Here is a 22345-nt window from a genome sequence, read left to right on the forward strand (position 1 = left end):
CTTTTTCTGTCAGCTTACAAGTATGGTTATGTTCTACATGTCAGGGGACTAGCCTGACAATGGAACAGTTCAGTGGTAGGGCTGCTACCTTAAGGCTTCTGAACTCGCCTTCTTCCGAATTTAAACCCATAGGAGGAATAGGGTATATTGAAGGGGAAAGGGTATATTATAGAAGAAATATAGTAAGGTTTATAGAGAGGACATAGTTGTAAGGCCAGAAATGAAAAGACCCCATGGCCCTCGAGTACTCTAATAGCATAAGGGTCATAAAGTAAGAAGAGTTGGCTGATAAGGCCTTATAGGAAAGATTAAAGTAAGTGGGTCTTCCTCAAAGTAGAAGAAGGAGAGGATATATCCAGCTAGGGGCCCATGGGAGTGCCACTTCCCTTACAATCAAGATGATTGCCCCTTATTGAAAGGTTACACGGAGATCATTTCCTAAATTATTCAGCTTTGACCCTTGAGCATCCGATGAGTTTGTATCTATTGCAAAAAATAACTGATGAATGGATAATGCTCAGTTTATTAATTTTCAATTAATATTTTTTGAATCTTTATTCTAAAGAATGTTCTATACAAACTCTGAGTGTTATTACACACATTATGTTGTTTTTTTTTAAATTCCTCCCCAGTCAGGAAACTGACTCGGATAGTTTTATAAGTTTATCTGAATAGAAATGCATTTTTCCCAAAGAGTCTTACATTATATCTCCTTCTTAGACAAATGTTGTTATGCATTGTATATTTACTAAACTTTCATCACTTGACAGCCAACTTGCCATAAAGAAAATTTTGCTGTGACAAACTTTCAAAAATTTCTGATAAAACTCAACAACATTACCTCTATTCTGAAAGAAATTCACAACAGCAACATTCCTGTACAGTAAACTATGTCTTTGATACATATGAGTTGCCTCAGTGAATCAACAAAAATTGTATTATTTTCAAAGTATTGCAATAATTATAACCTTCTTTTAAGTGTTATAATAATTACAATCCCAAAGGAATTATTTTATTGGCTTAATCATAAATTGTCAGTCCAATTCATTCAGCATCACATGAATAGAATAACTACTAACAGTATACTCTAAGAAGATGAAGAATGAAAATCAGGTAAGAAGAGCTGCCCCACATTTTCTTAGACAAAAGAATTTTTTTTGTCTCTTCCAACAAAAGGTGAAGAACTGTAGCATGTAAATATCACAAGTGGGATAAAGATTAGTGCATTTGTGTAGATTGATCTTTTGTTCACAAGAAGATTAATAAAAATTTTCCACATGCTTTCAACTTGCATCCATGGTCTCACAATGGATAAGAAAATTCATTTATCATCTAAAAGAAACTTAGATACTTCTGCAACTAATTTCAGTCCTTTCAAATAAAGGTAACAGTTCATACCTCTTTAGGCAATGCTTTAACAAAAACATCAGTAACAGGAACAAGGGCAGCTGCGGCTACAGCACTAACATCATCTACTGGATCCTGAAGTCCCCGACATATGGGTTCAAACACTATAGGAAGCAACTTATCTGTCATATCCTGAAAGACACAAAAGTTATTAAACATGAGAAGACAGTTTTAATTAATAACTGTAGGCAGAATGGAAAAATATTTAAGCAAACCTGATAAGGTATCATGTAATATCGACATTAACACATGCTTTATTTACTAATGCGACTTCATTTCAACTTTAATAAAAAAATACACACACATGTGCATGTACACACATTCACGTGTGTGTGCATATGTCCTTAATTATGCTGACCCTAATGATGAAAATTCTATCATCACCCAGTCATCTGGAACAAATCAGAGAACATCTTTAGATGCTATGACAAAATTGAGAGAAGAAACGTGGAATCTAAGGAAATTGTCCTTGATTCGTTACATCTCAAATTAACCTCGGCTATAATCTCTCTGATTGTTACTATGTTGCTATATAACTTTGGCATTCATGAGACCATGACAGCATGTATGAGCCAATACAATGCATGACGATGGTGTCCAGAATGGCTTTGAATGTCAGTAATACATTGACAATTTAATTTATAGCTTTTCTCTTGCATTTTTCTTTTTTTCTCTTTTCATGTAATACACTCAATGAAGTCTTCTGAAAAGATGAAAGTAGTTGTGCACTTTAATTAAATAAAAAAAAAAAGTGTTTCTATTTCTTGGCTTCCAGTCATTTAATCTACTTCAAATATATCTTTTCGCCGAGTAAATCAGTTATATATATATATATAATATTACAGTTCCAAAAAAAAAAAAAGAAGAAAGAAAGAAAAAAAAAGTATAGTCATTTACATTATCATAAATATTGTGATCTTACATTCATTCGTAAGTAAGAAATAATAAAAACTATGATTAATTACAACAATTAACTTCACACAGTAATCAGTCTTCTTATATATATACATTATGAATATTTCTATATGCTTAACCTATAAAGGTGTGTGCCAAATAATGGAAGAAATAATGGAAATAATGATTGAAAGAAGACTAAGCTTTGAGGAAAGGAAATGTATCCTAAAGTGCTACTGGAAGTGCGAGAACATAAGTGAAGTGCAATGACAGTTTAGAAAGCAGTTTCAAAGAGATTCAACAATGCATCTGACCATTACTCAAATTAGAGATGGGTTTTAAGCAGATAGAACTGTTCAAGATGTACAGAAGCAGCATTCTGGAAGACCACACACATCTATGAGAGAAAATGAGCTGCTGGAAACTTACTGCCAATCTCCAAGAAAATGTGTTTGGGTGAGACAAAAATATCAAAATCGAGCATTCATCACATTTTGACGCATTCCCATTGAAAAATTTTTATTCCAACATTAGTCCATGCCCTCAATAAAAATGATCCTAACTGGAGAGTTGAACTTTGTGAGTGGTACCATGCAAAACATGCAGAGGACACACAGTTTACAAACAAGACTGTTTGGAGCAATGACACTACATCTCAGTTAAATGGCTCAGTTAATCACCACAGCTGCAGCTACTGCGAAACAGAATACATATATTATGGTGGACACCATGTGAACTTACTAGAGGTTACAGTAAGTTCACATGGTGTCCACCATAATATATGGATTCTGTTTCCCAGTAGCTGCAGTTGTGGATTGACAGCATTGGGCGCTTAATTGGACCATTCTTTTTTGATAACACTGTCACTGGTGCAATTTATTTTAACTTGCTGCAGGAATCCGTCATGCCACACATTTGACAGAAGTTTGGGGACGGGGAGAAGTTTTAATTCCAATACGATGGAGCACTTCCCCACCACCATCGTGATGTGAGGGCCTATCTTGACCACAATCTGCTGAATAGATGGATTGGACAAAGAGTTGGCACTGAATACCTCCCCACAATCAACAGACCTCACACATCATAGGAACATTTAGTTAAGAATATAGAAGAGAAATATCATGACTACTGTCAGGATATTTCTTGAATTGGAGGCAATTCAAGAAAAAAACTTAAAAAGGGAAGAAAAAGTATTGTAATAGGATCGCCGTCAGAGATACCAAAGGTATCATAAAAACTGAAGATAAAATTGTTAATATCTGCAGTAATTACTTTTACTTAGAAAAGTAAGTAAAACGACACCTGAGGGTAAAAATAATTAAATAAATAATAATAATAATAATAAAACATTAAAAATATGAAATGTGAAAAGGCAGCTGATAGATGACATCTGACCAGTAATACTCAAATATGGAATTTTAAATTTATTATAAATTTCCTGATGTATGCCTCAAGGGGTGTTCAGGCTACTATCACAACATTACATGATTTAGGTTTTTACATTATTAATCTAGGTGGAATGATGCAATTACTAGCGACTATATCATTCCACCAAGATTAATAATGACATGATAGTAATTACTGACTTTGAAATATAAAATATGACAATATTGGACATGTAACAAACAAAAGATTACTTAGAAGAAAACACGATAGGAAGATGATTTAAGTTATAGTATCCTATACACACATGGAAGGCATACATCGGGAAAGAACGACAATGATAGAGACTTTATGCCAAAGTCTCACAGCAGTCATAATTTGAATAGTAAGTTTTGCAAGCGCAGTATTTTATGATTTCCTTGCCTGGTGATTATTTATGATGCAAGAGGGACACAAAATTTGAACATTTCATCCATGACTATTATTCAACATATCAATTACTTTAAAGGGGCATCAGGTGTCCACTTTCACTATAATTGCATCAATCCACCAAGATCCCATCCTTCCTCTAGTGTCTTTTCTGTCAAATAATATCTGTTTTGCTATTCTCATATATTAACTCTCTGTCTCATAGTCCACATAAATTTACTAAATGATGCCAACAATACAAATTTTTCTTATTCTGATCTATTTCCATCTTTAATTTACCCTTTACAAAAAACAATTACTAAATAGCTGAAAGGTTATTAATAGGGAATGCAGTAGATTTTTTCCTACATTCTTGCCTGTTTTCATTGTTTTTAGCCTAAAAAGGGTAAAGCATTTCTGATATTAAAAAATGCTGACTTTCACACCAAGTTTGTTATTACTGTATTATTCAATTTATTTAGGAGTTGTGAAGCCTATTCTTAATTGGGTATTTTTAATATCATCTTCCTTTGTATCATGATATTCAAGATAACAAATAATAAAGGAAATAGTGTGCAATCCTCTCTTCCACCTGATTTTACAAACTATGCTTCTAGTCCCTCCCTCATTTCTGACTTAAAACTTCGATATAAGTTGTATACTACTGTGTATAATGTTTCATTTACAACTATAACTAGTGTTTTGAAGAGTTTTTTTTTTTGCTTGGTACTTTATTATTATTATTACATAGCACCTCTAGGGAGTCCAAAGGCTCATCGAAGGAGGACACCTACTCTATAACTCTCAGCCTCCACTGCATCTACCTTCATTGTCTACACCAGCACCATCTACTGCCAATCACCACCACTATTATTTTCACAAACATCCATGTCCACGGTGGGATTCGAACCTGCAGCCTTTTGGCTGGAGAGCGGATACGCTAACTACTCGGCCAATGTCTTTTATTAGATGTATCCTATCAAGTATCATTTCCATCCAGGAGGATGGCTATTATGGATTTCCATATAATTATATTTTAGACTACTCCCTTGCTTTCTACATAGTTCAGTCCAAGCAGTCCTTTATGTTCCAAAACTCTTTGTGTGTGTGTGTGTGTGTGTGGTGTCATACTTTTTTCCCCTCCTCAATTCTTTCTAATAAATCTTTTTTGTAGACTGTCATGTCTCACAATATGACTCTCATGTTATTTTTCTTTTCGTTCTTCCTTACTTCCAATTTAGTAGCAACTGTCCCCAAAACATCATGTGTCTAAAAGATCCATGAGATCTCCAATAATTTTCTGTATGACATCCTGAAAGCATCAATCTCTTTAATACTTCCCTGTTTATTGCTCATGATTCAGCTTCACAGAGAAAAGCAGACAAATTAAAGCATTTAATTATTTTTAATCCATTTTAACCCTTGTTTTTTGTTAAGCTCTTTTTCTTTCTGTTAAAGGCTGAATTTTGCAATTTATTTTCTTCTGCTAAGCTATCTTTTGCATTTTCAATCATATGTAATCAAATATCCTAAATACGTATAACACTAGACTTGTTGTATAATTTGGCTATGTATCTTAAATTTTAAACTTTGGGGTTCTTTCCTTAGTTTGCCAACTTTTTTTTTTTTTTAAGAATTTAAAGGAATGCTGCATTTTTTATTTTGGATATTTATCTGATTTATCAATATTTGCAAATCTTATCAGCAATTAATACAGTATTATCTGCATAAAAATAATTTCTATTTCTTGCTCCCTGTAGTTCATTTTTCTATGCTTTCAAAAATTTCTTCACTGTATAGAATGAATGGACATATTTAAATACTGAACTGTCAAGTCTTAAATATTGGTGTTTTCCTTTGAGTTTGATTCTGATATATACAAAATATTAGTATTCTGTCATTCCTATCTATTCTTTTCTTTATTAATACATGTTTCTATTAATTTCTTACAGCAAACATTATCGAATGCATTATTATAATATATAAAAAAAGATAACATTCTTCCTAATATTATTCTGATATTGAATAATATCAAAATAATAGCCTCAAGAACATTCCGCCAAGTTCAAAATATTTATTTTCTATATTCTTACCACAGTCCATCCATGACTTTTATTTAGATGTGTTTACATATGGTTTACCCAGCTTGGTTGGCCAAGTGGTTAGCATATCTGCTCTTCAGCCAATAGGCTGCAGGTTCACATGCTGCCAGGAGTAAGCTAATGAGTACAGATAAGGAAGTAATCATTCACCTTTATTCAAATTTGATACAGAAAGTAATATTTTGCAAAGGTATTTGACAAGGCATCTGTTAAACAAATCGAAACAAATGGGAATGGATACAAACCTGGTAATATGAGAATGGCTAATGGACAAATACTAAAATAGCACATGGAGAAGAATTCATTAAAAATCAGATAATTAGTGATGTGCTGATGGACTTAGACCCTAACTGTTTAACCAGGCCATAAATGATATTAGATATGATCTGAAGGAAATATTCAGTTTGTTGATGATGCAAAACGGGTAACATAACAGTTAATCAAGGTGAAGCAGAGAGTTTGTAGGAAAATTTAAATAGGCTGATGGTATGAGTAAAAGAGTACAAGATGTGTATTACACATCTTTTATTATTATTATTACGTGACACCTCCAGGGAGTCCAAAGACTCATCGAGGGAGGGCACCTACTCTGTAACTCTGTCTCCACCACTCAACTACCATCATCTACCACAACTACTATCGTCATCTACCACCCACTAACACCTAGTATCTTCACAAGCAATCACAAACATCCGTACCCATGGCAGGATTTGAACCGGCAGCCTTTCGGCTGGAGAGCAGATATGCTAACCACTCAGCCAACCAGGCTGGCCATACACAAAAAAAAATACAAATACACAAAATGAAAATACATTTTATGTATTTGCATTTTTTGCATTCTACTAGTGCTCTGTTGGTGAACCTGTTCAAGGAGAGATACAATGGATATTGTGTGGACAGTTTGAGTGTCCCACAATGAGTCTTTGGATGCCATGAAGGTTCTTGTATGATAATAATTCAAACTGACAACTTCCTTCAATTTACCAGATCAAGCTAGAAGGGAATTTAAATTATTTGCTGTCAATAGTGATCTAACACAAACTGTTCACCTACCAACCAGAATATCAGTCATTCTCCCAACATCTTGGACCTTTTCCTAGCAATTACTTCTTTTCTGATTACTATTTCCACTCTCCCAGTTCATACACCTGCTCTGATCAAATAAGCCTTGCTGGAATGATGACCTTTATTTCTGTACTCTGAACGAGCAACCGCTTTCCAAGTCTTGGTTCTCCAAAAAGCATGCCAAAGTCTAAGATAAAAATTTAGCATATCTTAAGTAGCTGAGCCTAAAAACAGCAGCTATGCACTACATTCTGTAACAACTGCATCAACAAATCAAAATCAGATGTTGAAAAGGCCAAAAAAAAAAAAAGCTTCCTGCTCAAAATGGCAGTGTAACTACATCCTTCTGGACCTTATAATTGCTACTGGGTGCAACTTTGCCCTTCTATCTTTCTGTCTCCCTCTCATACCAAATGGTACCATGGTAATATTGCCTAAAGATAAGACTGACTTCTCAGTATTAGTGTTCTCCTCACCTTCCAATATAGATGTAAATAGGCTTATATGTTAGTAGTTATTCAAATGATATATTGTATAATAGTTCACAGCACGAATAGTAGAAAATAAAGAAGATATTTATTAACTTGCAAATATCCTGCTGAATTTCTAACCAGCACCATCAGAGCACAAGCAATTTATTTTGTACACTAACACCATCAATCAGTTATTAGAGAGAACAACTTTAAATTGTAATGGACTAACATTCTATTCTAGTATCTTCTAATACTGGATAATGAGAAGTTTATGGGTATTAGGTTGAAACTTAGGTTGGTCTTAAAATTTATGGTCTCATAGATTTTTGGTAATTTAATATGGCCATACTTATTAGGCTTGGTGCTTCATTGCTGCTGACTAAAAAAACAGTCCCTCTGATTTCCATATAGCACTTGGTTATCTACCATCTCATGCTATATAATAATAGATCATCTAAATCACAATCTGCCAGTTGCCAGTCCTGACATGCCATAACAGTAATAACCAAGGTACTTCTTATGTCCTCCAAGAGAGATATTAACAGATCTTCCTATCTATTCCTAAGTAAGCCATTTCATAAACACAAGGCATTTCATACACCCCTGGATGTGACCGAGGACAAAGTTTGTCCTTAGGAGAACAAACAATAGATGTTTGATAAGCAGTTTGAACATGGTGTTAAGCTTATTAAGTTATTAATATCTTTTGTAAATATGCTTGTAGCATGTACCCACACGGAAAATATTCTCCCTAATAAATAAATGTAGTGCTTATGTACTGTGATAAATTGGGCTCTGAAGATGACAGAAATCTAATGAAATATTAGTAACTTAATAAATCCATATCTTATTTATTTTGTTCCTTTGTGTTGTGAATTCCAACAAAAAATAGATCTGAGCTAATTAGGTTTCTATGGCTACTGTTTAGAGTGAAAGAAACTGTGCCTTATGAGTTTGAAGTGTGTGTGTATTCTCATCAAATCCTGTGATCTTGAAGAGAAGAAAAGAAATTGCATGTGTAGCTATAATCAGTGGAAATGGTGTTTGTACTCCTCAAGGCTAAACTGTCGAGAGAGAGAGAGAGGCATTAGTTCGATTCTGGTCACTAACTAGAGGAACTTTTCAAGCGCCTCTGTAGCGCAATTGAAAGAACGATGGTACGCTGTGCCCTTCAACTGGAAAAGGAATAAGTTCGATTCTCGTCCTAATGGGAGGAATCTTTATATGGATTTTTTCAATTGAAGGTGAGTTAGCCAATCTCATACAAAGGTAGCAGGGTTTTTTTCTCCTGGAAACTCGGATTTTTCATCCCGCAAACAGACAAATTGGCCCTTCAGAACACTCGTTTAAACACAAAGAATACTTTGTCTGTAAATGGTGGTGGGCAGTAGATGGTGGTGATGTAGATGATAATGGTAGTAGAGGTTTGATGTAATGGTGGAGACAGAGAGTTGTAATGTAGGTGTCCTCCCTCGATGAGTCTTCGGACTCCTTGGAGGTGTCATGAATTAATAATAATAATAATAATAATAAAGACAAGAAATCTTATGTGGCGTGTATGTTCTTTAACTATGTTGTTAAGTTTGTGAGCCCTTTTCTCTTTAGAAGAAATTTTTATTTATAATGCAAATTTGTATATAGCACTTACAAAACAAACATTTTACACACAGTTAAAGTAACACCATAAATTTTCATTAATTTACAAACTATTATTAATGGTTTGTAAATAAAGATATTCTTTTTGTATTTTCTTTGCCTCTCACTCAATCTCTTAACTTATTATTATAATAATATCTGGGATCCGAATCTGTAATATTAACAAAAAGTTAATGAATCACTCATTAGCAAGCACTTGAAAATTTCAAAATATGTGTAGTCTGTACCAATAAAACCAAAAATAACTTGAAAACTTTACCAGTAAAGTCAACTTTATAATTAGCCACTTCCAATTACAGAGAAAGAGAGAGAGAGGGACACAGCGATGAATATCAGGCTGTATTAGTCAGCTTAAGAGGAGGAGAAAAGTGACTGGCACAACTAGGCTTCTTAACTGGAAAGTCAGTGATGAACAGCTAACATCAATTGATACTGTTCTAAGAGTACAGTAAATTAAAGAAATATGGCACAATATAGAGTACTTCATTTGAAGATTAATTAAAAGCTATGAAGATGTCTGTGTGTTAGTAACAATTCATTTTGAGATTGAAATATTGTCCATAAGATAAAAAATTATTCTGATTTAGAATTTATTTTTTGGGCTAAATTTTTTATTTTAATTGTACAGTGTTCATACCTATTTGGTTCATTATGAAAATTCCAGTTAAGTGGCATTAATTTAAGCTAACGTAACATTTTGAAATTTAAACATTAATTCTGCATTTAATTTTTATGCTTTCATACTTTCCAGTGTTGTTTTTTTTTTTATATATATCTTCCATTATTTTTTTTTCATTTGTACCTTTTCTTGTTTTGTTTCCTTAAATTTCATTCCCTTCATTCAAAATTAAATTTCATTCATTCGTTAGGAAATTCAGTTTGCTATTGTGAAAGTTTCAGTTTTAGTGAAGTTTGCTGTTGTGCATATCAAAAAAAGAAATAAGTCTCCTGGTCTCCAACCCATACTAAAATTTTAAGCCAAAATTAACACACATCCTGAATAAAATGCCTATGCCTTGTCTGTACTTAAAAAACTCTCATCTCATTGTCCTTGTCTCAGTAATCTTGAAAATAATGGAAATCACTGAAACTGCCAAGCTCTTCACTACCTGGAGGGAGGTCAACAAATTAAGTAGTAATCCAAATATATATTTCTACAGCAACACTCCAGGCAAGTCTTATCTACCAAAGGATTTTCTCCAAAATAAATTTGGTCAATACGTTTTAAAGCGAATAAAAGTTGAGCAGCTCTCAGATGTGAACTGTAGACTAAAATACAGAAATATTATTGAAAAGAAAATGAAAGAGTTTGAGAACAGGAATCAAACCTTGGAGATTCAGTGGCAAACTCTGAAGGAAACATTGATTGATTCTGCCAGAGAGGCATGTGGTGAGGTTGTGTGCAAGGATAAAAAAATCAGAACTCCCTGGTGGACACAGGAAGTTAAAGAGGCAGTGAAGGAAAAGAAGAAAGCATATCAAAAGTTCCTGGCAAATAAGTCAGCTTTTACTCTTACAGAATACAGAGACAAATGTAAGAAAGCTAAACAGTGTGTAAAACTAGCTAAACAAAAGTCATGGGAGGACTTTGGCAAGAATATAGAAAATAAATATCAAGAAGGTGGCAAAATATTCTGGAGGTTGTTGAAGAAGCTTAGGAATGGAGGAAAGAGTGCTGTAAAAGGAATTAGAGATGATAAAGGTGAAATGAAAACAGGAGAAAAAGATATCCTTGAAGTATGGAGTAATTACTTTGAAAAACTGCTAAATGAAACAAGCAGTGATGACAGCACAGTGATAAAAAACACTGACCAGGCATGCAGTCAGGAATACATATCCATACTTGAAGTCGAAAAAGCCATCAAAGGCTTGAAATGTGGAAAGGCAGCAGGAGTAGATGATATTCGACCAGAAATGCTGAAGTATGGTGGTATAAGAGTCTTACAGTGGCTGCACTGCATAGTTCAGAAAGCCTGGACAGAGGGACGAATTCCCGATGATTGGAGTAGAGCTCTCATAGTACCCATATATAAAAAGGGAAATAAAACTGAATGTGAGAATTACAGAGGTATTTCCCTACTGAGTGTTCCTGGCAAGATCTATGCAAGAATACTTGAGAAACGGTTGAGAAGAATTGTGGAAGAAAAGCTTGGTGAAGAACAAGCTGGATTCAGGCCAAATAGAGGCTGTCAGGATCAGATCTTCACTTTACGACAAATAGTCGAGAAAGCATGGGAATATAACAAAGATCTGTATTTAAGTTTTGTCGATTTGGAAAAGGCATATGACAAGGTGCCAAGAGAGAAGCTATTCAATACGCTGCAGTTATATGGTGTCAATGGGGCATTATATCAAGCAATACTTAGTCTTTATTTGAGTTGTGAGTCAGCAGTTAGAATTGAAGGAAGTACAGGAAGATGGTTTAATGTTAAATCTGGTGTGAGACAAGGATGTACATTATCCCCTCTGTTATTCATTATCTATATGGATCACATTATGAAGGAATGTGGTATTAAACCTGATATCAAAATTGGAGATGTTAATGTCAGCTCTTTGCTTTATGCGGATGATGTTATACTTCTAAATAAATCCGCTACAAGTCTGCAAGATTCTCTGACTAAATTGAATAGCTGTTGTAATAGATATGGTATGAAGGTCAGCAATAAAAAGACAAAGACAATGAAAATAGGCAGAATCATTGAAAATGTCAACTGTGTTGTGAATGGAGAACCTGTGGAACAAGTAAAACATTTCAGCTACTTAGGCACAATTTTTACTGAAGATGGTAAACTAAATATAGAAATAGACAACAGAATCAGCAAAGCTGGTATCGTGGGAAGTCAATTGAATAAATTCATATGGAATAAGAAAGAAATTAGTCGGAACACTAAATTAGCTGTATACAAAACTGTGTTCAAACCAATTTTAACTTATGGATCTGAGAGCTGGGTCAGAAGTAAAACACTTGACCAAAGACTAGAGACCGCAGATATGAGAGTCCTGAGAAAGATTAGAGGCGTGAACAGATGGCATCAATGGCAATATCATATTAAAAATGAGGATATTAGGAAAGAACTTGACATTGTCAGCATCCAGGAATGCGTTAGCAGAGCTAATCTCAGATGGTATGGTCACTTAAACAGAATGGGAGAGGAAACATTAGCAAAACAAGTGTTCTCTGCCAGGTTGGCAGGAAAACGACCCAGAGGAAGACCAGGATATAGGTGGGTTGATACGGTACAAAGTGCCTTAGACGATAGAAATATAAGATCTGATAATGTTGGAGTCTTGACAAGTAACAGACTGATTTGGAGGAAAATTGTAGATAGGAAGTTAGTAATGATGTAATTTTTTCATGTAGTACTGTCATATCCTGTACACCCCTTGAGGGTACATGGCAGGAATTTGATGATGATGATGATGATAAATTTGGTCACTCTTAACATTTCCAGGAATTTTATTGGTTCTTACCATTTTATGTTCGCTACTGCCCTTTGCAAATGAGTCTCCAGTTCCTCTACGACATGCACTACATGCCAGAACAGACGTTTTATAAGATTTCTCTAGTAATTCAGGAATATTCCAGGGCATCACTGTTTTGCCTACACTCTTACTCCTATACGATTAATCACATTTTCTCAACTAACTTCAAATCCTATCTGCAGTTTGATGATTATGAGAGTACATTCCATTCCATTTCTTCGTTGAACAAACCTTGTGTAGTGCTCAAATGAATCAAGCCTTAAAAACTAATCACCTCACCATCCTCCAGCAGGATGAAGACAGATTACTGAATTTCAATGCTACCAAAACACAAACCTGTTTTATTTCACAAAAAGAACATCTTACTTCACTTCACTTACTTTTGATAATATTCCAATCACCAACAAACATTAGTTTTATTTTTTTGGATCGACTTTGACATCAGGCCTATTCCAGAATAAACATATCACACATCCATAGCCTATTCAGCCTCCAAAAGACTTTTTACATAACACATTCATAATCTGTTCAGCTGAAGAATGCATGTTCTACTGTTTCCGAGCTAATAGAGGTTATAGATCCCTCCTGATTGGGTATTTCTGAACTTCAGTAAGTTATTAAACAAAGTTTTATTGTTAGTACTAACTGTGGAAGTTTGTGGTGGAATAGGTTAAAGATTTCCATTCCACCAAGTTTACTGTCATTAATGGAAAGAATATCAGTGCCAAAATGTAGCAATCTTAGATATAAGCACATAATTCAATAGTACTCAGGAATATTCTTGGTTCTTTGGCCATTGCAATCATTTATTCCAAATAGCAGGATATGAAAACCTACATAGTACTGGAGAAGGACTGGACTGCATGTGTGATTGGTCTAATAATTTATGGATTTTTGAAGCTGTATTGCTTAAACAGCAGAATTTTAACACCAGAAGCTGAAGCCTTCGTGCTTCCTTGATAGTTGAAGAAATTACTTTTAAATTTTTTTTAACTTCTTGGTATTAGTCGTGCCAAAAAATTATATATTCTTGTTTTTAGAGAAACTTGTGCCATAGTTCTATACAATATATACATGAAAACACAAGGTAAAAGAATTTACTAAATATACTGCCATATATTTCAGCCTGAAATACAGACCATCATCAGTGGCTTAAAAAATAGTTGTTACAAGATAGAATGCAAACAACTGATTTACTCGAAAGAGAACAAGCCATGTGGTGTTAAATTGCCAATAACATTATGTTTTCACTGAAGAAAAGCTTAATCGTAACAGAGAAAAATAAATTGCATATATCATACTCAACAGATCATCAGATAGATGTAGTATTCAGTTGGTTTCTTAAGATCTTATGTCTTTATAAAATATCATTCTTGGTCTTAATAGTAAACTTTAATGGTCTGTTACTCGAATCATATTTTCCCACAATTTTGATAGGGATAGGCAGTCATTCCTATTCAAGTTACGGGTGGTGAAGCATGGCCTCAGCACTCTCCTTAAATAGGCATTCAAATTTGTACCAACATCGATGTAGAAGGCATGTTTCCGACCAAAGAAAGGGTGGGTCTGTCTCTATTCTGTGTTGAGCTAATTCAGGCTTATCAGATTTTTTGTGGAAAATATGATTGATGTTCTTGTGTGCTTTTTTTCTATTGAGTTTCCAGTTTTTCTGAAGTAGGAAAGACAGCAGCCACATGGAACTTGGTATACACCTGGAAGAGACATAGGAGAGTGTCTATCTTCAAAATATGGGAAATATGTTGAGTTAATTAATAAGAATAAAAGTCACTATTAAATCACATTTCAGAATTCTTGAAATCCAAAGAAATATGATTTAGTAGTGACTTTTATTTCTATTAATAAACTCAACATATTTCCCATCTTCTAAAGGAATCAATATGTTGAGTTCCAATCCCATACATCTCTGAAAGCCAGAGATATGTGGGATTGAAACTCAACATATTGATTCCTTGTTGTTTGGGTTAGGTTTGTAGTAGTCAAATATATGCTGTGTAGTCCTTTCAGAGAAGTGATTTAATTTCATATATTGTTTGACAGTTGAGAGTTCTTCCTGTAAATGATGAAGAGTTGAACAAATAGTCTTAGCTCGTCAAATTAAAACACTTTATGATTCCTGTCTTTTGAGAAGGATGATGTGCAGATTGTTGAAGACTGTAACGTCCAGTTTTTACAGAAGGTAATTTAACAAATGATGTTAAATTACCTGATGGCGAGCAGATGAGAAGAATGTCTAAAAATAATAATTTGTTGTATCTTTCAATTTCCATAGTGAATTTGATATGAGGATGAGATGTATTTATAGTAGCTAAAAATGTTGGTATCTATATTGTGAGATCACATTGCAAAAATGTTGTCTATATATCTAACCAAAAATGAAGTTTGAGGGCGTATAGGTGAAAAAATGATGTCTTCTAAATGCTCTAAATAAAAGTTGGCTAAAGCGGGGGAGAGTGGACTTTCCATGACAGTTTCTTCTACTTGGTTGTAGAATTTGTTTTGACAAATGAAGTATCCAGAATGCATCACAAATTCGAACAGTTTTACTATATCTTGTGGGAATATTTCAGAAAGTAGTTGTAAAGTCTCTTTAAGAGATACGTTTCTAAATAAGGATTCTACATTGAAGATCACCATAAGATCAGTTTTTATTTGTCCAAGAGATCCAAAGAGTTTTGTAAAAAAAGAGAAAACTTGCCTATATGTAATTTCAGTACGTCTGTTGAATATTTGGCTATTCACCAATGCATAGGTGAATCAATGCAGTCTACAATCAGATGGAGAGTAATGTCTTTCGTATGGATCTTTGGTAGACCATAGAACCTTAGTGTTCTTGCAAAATACCTTTTTAACTTTTCTATGGTGTCTGCAACTAAACTTATAAATTTGTCTAGAAGGGAGTTTAATTTCCTTAGTTGCTTATTAGTGGTTATGATCCAGTTCCTAGTGGGTTGAATGATCTCACAGTAAAAGAGATATTTTTCTTTTTTATAATTTGCAGAAACCATAACTACTGTAGTTTTTTCCCTGTCTGCTTTGGTGATAACAAGGTGATTGTTACTTCTTAGGGAATGCAAAGCTTTCTTTTCAGAAGGAGATGATGGAAGCTTGGCTATAAGTAGGATGGATTCAACTTCTAAATGGAGATTATTAGTCTCTTCACTAGAAAGGTTAAATAAGTTTCATTCAATGCTAAAGAGGAAATCTAAATAGGATATCTGTGGAGAATTCATTGCCCTTTTGTAAGAATAAGTGTTTCACTGTCAGTAAAAGGACATCCAGAAACGTTGATAATCCAATTATCTGGAACAGAGAGAAACTTGATTTACCTAGCAACAAGAATTTTGAATTTACGATTTAGATGTTGATTTTGTTTATTAAATGAATGGTGTAGAGAGCATTTAGCCACATTAAGAACTATGTAGGAAAGTAGTGGGTCTATGTTTGAGGAGATAAAAGTCCAGAGCTCAGCAATAAGATGAACATATATGTTGAACTGTATTATTTATTAAATATACTGCCACATATTTCAGTCTGAAATTAACAGATTGTCATCGGTGGTTTAAAAATTAGTTGTTACAAGGTAGAATGCAAACAATTGATTTATTCGAAATAGAACAAGCCATGTGATGTTAAATCGCCAATAGCATTATGCTTTTACTGAAGTAAAGGTTAATCATAACAGTGTAAAATTAAATTCCGCATGTGCGCGCACACACACACACAAAGTAAAACCCTGATTTTACATTTCCACAATTTAGGTTTTCCTGCCATTTACGTCATTTTCCATTGGTCCCATCTTAATGCCTGTTCTTATGATATATTGTTTTTTCGCCATTAACAACTTGATGTGAACGTTATTTCTCGGGATTTGGGGTTTTTTCTCGGGTGGCAACACTGATTTTCGAATCGATTTCCTCTCGTTCAAATCAATTTCTGAGCAAATCTGTGAATTTCTGTTCCCAGATGGTGTTGCTTTCGGCTGTAATTTTGTTTCTGCCATCACGGCGACTTGCACTCTTGCAGCAGTGATATAGTGATGAGCGACACCATGATTTTTCAATCACAGTACAAAATGATACTGTGAAGTTTTCATATCAGTAATTTTAAACTGTCAGTAGCTCGTGGCATCTGTAACGTGTTGTGATGTGATTTCACATCACAGTGCTGTATTGAAATTGTGAACAAGGATCATACACAAATTGTGAAATCACATTCACACTTCTGCCAAGTAACAGTTGTTACTCGTGAATATTAGATACAAGTGAATAAACCACAGTTCGTGAAATATCGCTTCACTAGCTTGCAGTGTTGGTGTTCGTAGTTGCAATTCAGAAGCACGTGGTGTATTGCAGAACTTCTGCTACGTAATTTAGCGTGTCATAGTTGCTTTCAAGTTGCGGTGGTGGATGATCCATGTTAGTAACATGGAGAAAAAAGACAGAAAATGTATTTCGGTAGAAGAAAATATGGCAATTCTGTGACGTGAAGATTCGCATGCCAGAACAAGTGTGCAATTAGCAAAAGATCTTGGACTCTCTCTTACGTATTTTGAACACGTAAAAAACAGGTCAAGCATTGAACTCAATGCAAAGCAATCTGGTGCTATGTCAAAAAAACAAAAATATATCCGGACATTGACATACAACGAATTGGGGATTAATGGTTTTACTGCATCAAATGGACGGATTGATCGTTTCAAGACTTGTTACAATACTGTGTATAATCAAGTGTGTGGAGAAAGTAATAGTGTTGCAGGGGAAACTGTAAAACAGTGGAAACATGAACTAAAGACTATTATTCAGGACTACGAACCAAAAAACATTTTCAATGTTGATAAAACTGGGCTCTTTTATAACATTCTGCCAAGTAAAACATTGTGTTTAAAAGGAGAGAAGTATCACGGTGAAACACTCAACAAGCAGAGGGTAACTGTTTTATCATGGTCAATGCCGATGGATCATAAAAATTACCTCCATTGGTAATTGGTAAATTATTTGAAAAGCCAAGGTGTTTTAAGAACATGAAAAATCTGCCTACTAAGTATGATGCCAACAGCACAGCATGGATGGCCAGCAGCATCTTCACACCCACCATGCATGCTCTGGATGCTAAAATGGGAGCAAATCACCACAAAATACTACTACTGCTAGGCAAATGTTCTGCACGCCCTCAAGAACTGCAGCTCAGAAACATTAGTGTTCTTTCCCCCTAATTGTACAAGTGAGCTTCAGCCATTAGATCTGGGCATCATACATGCATTTAAATGGAAATATAGAAAAATGCTTATTGAAAAATCTGTGTTTATGCATGATAATGGTATGGATCCAAAACAAATGACCATATCAATCCTTGATTCCTTGCATTATGTGGCCAAAGCATGGTTGCATGTTACTCCTGAAACCATATCCAACTGTTTCCGGAAGGCAGAGGAAGAAGAAGATATGACAGAGCATATCAACTGGTATGTGATGGATGAGTCTTCCTCATTTCAAGACTATGTTGATGCTGGTGTGATCACATCAATGGTACAGTGTAGAAGGCATCCTTTCCACCACCTTGGTGAAGAAGAGGAAGAAGTGGTTGAAGAAGAAGATTCTGATCATGAACCTACCGTCCCTACTAGTAAAGAAGCAATGGAAACTATCTATGTTTTGAAATGGTATACTGCAAGTGCATCAGGAGATGATGGGACATTTAATGCCTTATACACTGCAAAGAGGCAGGTGGAACTTATAAAAGTGCAGAAAAACAATCAACAATTAAAGATTTTTTTAAATAGATAAATGTAAGTAATTGTAAATTCATTTATTTTCAGTTATTAAATTTTGTAATCTAATATGTAGAGTCACATACTAGCAGTAAGTCATCTTTTAGCTTTTTCTAATGTTTTTTACATTTCCTGCTATTTATCCTTTTTTCCATCAGTCCCCTAGAAAGTGTAAAAAAAGGGTTTTACTGTATATATATAATTTTGATAAGGATAGGCAGTCAATCCTATGCAAGGTAGGGCCGTGAAACATCCTCAGCACTCTTCTTAAATCGGCATTTCAATTTGTAGACATCTACGTAGAAAGTGTGTTTTAGACCAATAGAGGCAGACCACAAGAATGTTGTGGTCTGCCTCTATTCCATGCTGAGCTAATCCAGACTTATCAGAAATTTTGGGGAAAATATATGATTGATGTTCTTGTATTCTTTTTTCTATTTCTAATAAGTCAATTATTTGCATTCTACCTTGTAACAACTGTTTTTTAAGCTACTGACAATGGTCTGTTAATTTCAGACTGAAATATATGGCAGTATATTTAATAAATAATACTTTTACCTTGAGTTTTCATGTGTATATATTGTATAGAACCATTATATAGTAAACTTGATTGCAGATGTTTACTAATTAATTGCTTTTTTTAGTTTCTGTAATATCTGTAATATTTTATTACATACAGATGACCAGGAAAAATTATGGTTTTAAGTATGTGGCTTTGGAAGAAAAGAAAAGTGGCCCAATTTTCCAGTCTTCTAAGGATTCAATGTTTTTGTATATAAGTTCATGAACTGATATCACATGATAGGTGGAGCAGGGAATTCCAAGTATAGCAAAAGGTTTTCTCTCTTAGTGGTTAGTCTGATGAAAGATATTCTCCCTTATATCAAAGATTGAAACATCAAGGAATCTGTCTTACCAAAGATTGTATGTTTGTAGCGCTTCTATGTGGTTAGTCCAAAAGAATGTCTCTGCAATCCCACTTTCCCAAAACTTTTAATTTTGTCTTGTAAGCACCAGCAGTAGTAATTCACTGATTTTGCTGAATTTTTTTTTTCCGAAATAACATGGATAAATAAGATTTACAGGGATTATTATCTCTCAAATTGCCTGCTACACCACTGACATATGCTAATACTTTCCTTCATAGTTGATGGAACTGTTATTCCTTGAACAGCATGTGAATTGTCAGCTTCCGACAAAACAAGGTTCAAGAACCAATGCAAAGCCCAATGGACTGAGAGAGCAACCCTACTTGACTCGTTTTTGAATTTTGATAATCTGATAGGAACCCATTAACTAGAAGGCACAGGGAGTTGTAATGGCATAGATTGCAATGTCATTAAAACCTATGCCATTACAAACTAATGCAAAGTCATTAGCTATTATTGGAAGTTTTTTTTTCCCCCTACTTGGTTACACTATAAATTATATATTTAGCTTAATCCTTTATCCAAGTGTAAGCAAACAAAGTTTGTGCCTGAAGTATCTTCAGGAGTGGGGGCAACTCATGGCAAAGGTGGAATGAGTTTTCATCACTTTCCTTAGTATACCATGATGCAAAGCACATCTCCTTGCAGACATGTATAATGCTGTGCATTATGGGAAGGGTTCACTACCCAGACCAGTTGTGACCTTAACTGAGGTGTCTTCAGTGAGAGCCAGACCCAGAGATGATACCAAGGTTGAAGCAATGCAGAAGCCATATTTCCATAATCAGTTGCCAAAAAGTGTCACACCTTATTATTAATTTCTCTGGATTAGAGAAAGATGTTGAAGGTTTTTTTCCCCACTTGGTTAGACTATAAATTATATATTTAGTTTAATCCTTAATCCAAGTGCCAGTCCTGAAGATAGTTCAGGTGCAAACTTTGTTTGCTTACACTTGGATAAAGGATTAAACTAAACATATAATCATTAGCTACTATACACTATATCGCACAGGGAGTTGTAATGGCATTAATGACAGATATCAGCCTTTTGATAATAAGAATTTATTGGAGGATACAGAAAAGGATATCGAACATTACTGAATGCTTGACTAAAGTCTACCAAGAGTACTACCATTGACTGCTTTTTCACATTAACTAGGTGGAGTAGATCACACAGCAGAAACAGATTAAATTGCACTGCTCAGCATGGCACTCCATACACCACAGGGAACCAGACCCAGAAGAGAAACCAAGGTTGAAGTAATGCAGAAGTCCATGTATATATAAACCAGTAGGTAGCCTAGTCATGAAGATACTTCAAGTCATGAATATACAAACTTTATTTGCTGCTGCTTCTTCGGCACTACAGTCCCATGTAGGGCCTTGGTCTCCAATTTTTGGGTTTCATAACTCCCTATGAGGTGGGATCATTACCCCCATACTCAACCATGTGTAATCGTCTGCAAAGAGTTGTGTTCTTAAGACCGGTTTGCCTGCTTTGTAGGAGAAAAAACCGCAGATAAACTAGGGAGAAAAACCCTGTTGTCCATGCCCAAGACTGGCTAACTTGCTATGTATGAGAAAGATCCTTAGCTCCTCGCATCGGTGACGAGATTCGAACACAGGACACTCCTTTCCCAGGCATATGGTTGAGTAGCGCGTAATCACTCAGCTAACCGAGCAGACACTTTATTTGCTTACACATGAATAAAGGATTAAACAAGAATATAATTTCTTGGTAAGTTTAATTTAATTTATAACCAAGTGAAAGAACTAGGGGTGCTTAAGGGTCAAAGCTGTATAACTGAGAGGAGACCTCCACATAGCCTTTAAAGGAATGCGGAGAGCCAACCACGGCTTCTGACCTAATGTACAATCCTCACTTTCTCGTGGTGCACCCTGTTGGGTATCTACCTGGATACTGAACGAACGAGGATGGGCAGGCAATTTGGGATTTAGCCGACCAAATTGTATTCTTATTGGCTTAAACCAATATAGAAAATGATGGTACGCAATGACAAAATTTCATGCTGGCTGGGGCATTGCCCGGTTAAACAAAGGCCCCATTGTTTTTGCAGGGAACCAGGGAAAACAGCGAAAAGTCAGTTACTGGAACAAATCTGAAAGCACACCCCAACTCAACATCACCAGAGTTAGAGATCGGTGCTATCAACATAAGAAGCCTGAATAGCAAAGAAATTGAGCTAGCTGAAGAATTAGATAAGTACCAGATCGACATAATAGGGGTGACTGAAACAAAAAAGACCAAAACTGGTGAGATCTTTCTGAGCAATAAATTCAAATTGTTATATTCAGGAAATGACAATCAAGGAAAAGAAGGAGTAGCCATAGTATTCAACACAAAATACGAGGCTAATCTTCTTGAATGGCAGGTAGTCTCAAGTAGAGTGATGTGGGCAAATATCAGAATGAGGAATTGGATAATGAGACTTATTTGTGCCTATGGTCCCACAGAAGGTTCTACTAAGGTAGAAGTGGAGGAATTTTTTGATGCTTTAGAAAAAGCGACTGACACAATGAAAAAGGAAAAGTTGGTCCTTGTTGTAGATCTAAATAGCAGAGTAGGAAATGATTGTCAGACATACAAAAATATTTTGGGAAAATTTGGAGAAAAGAACAAAGCTAATAATAATGGCAAATACCTGTTGGATTTCTGTTCAGCACATGGACTGGTTATTACTAACACCAAGTTCCAACATTAAAATGTGCACAAATTCACGTGGAGAGAAGAGGCTA

The 22345-nt window shown here is 34.9% G+C and overlaps 1 protein-coding gene across 1 annotated transcript in view; it reads right to left on the reverse strand.

Annotated features, from left to right (window-relative positions):
- The window catches only part of Hel89B (histone acetyltransferase 1), an 863997-nt gene that overhangs the window by 633756 nt on the left and 207896 nt on the right, over window positions 1–22345 (reverse strand). The window contains exon 10 of the mRNA XM_090405810.1: window positions 1399–1539. Coding sequence (XP_090261936.1) covers window positions 1399–1539 — 141 coding nt within the window. The remainder of the gene's footprint in view (window positions 1–1398; window positions 1540–22345) is intronic.

The sequence above is a fragment of the Typopeltis vanoorti genome, chromosome 15 (assembly GCF_054136105.1).
Source record: "Typopeltis vanoorti isolate ZY-2024b chromosome 15, IOZ_Tvanoo_1.0, whole genome shotgun sequence".
NCBI lineage: Eukaryota > Metazoa > Arthropoda > Arachnida > Uropygi > Thelyphonidae > Typopeltis > Typopeltis vanoorti.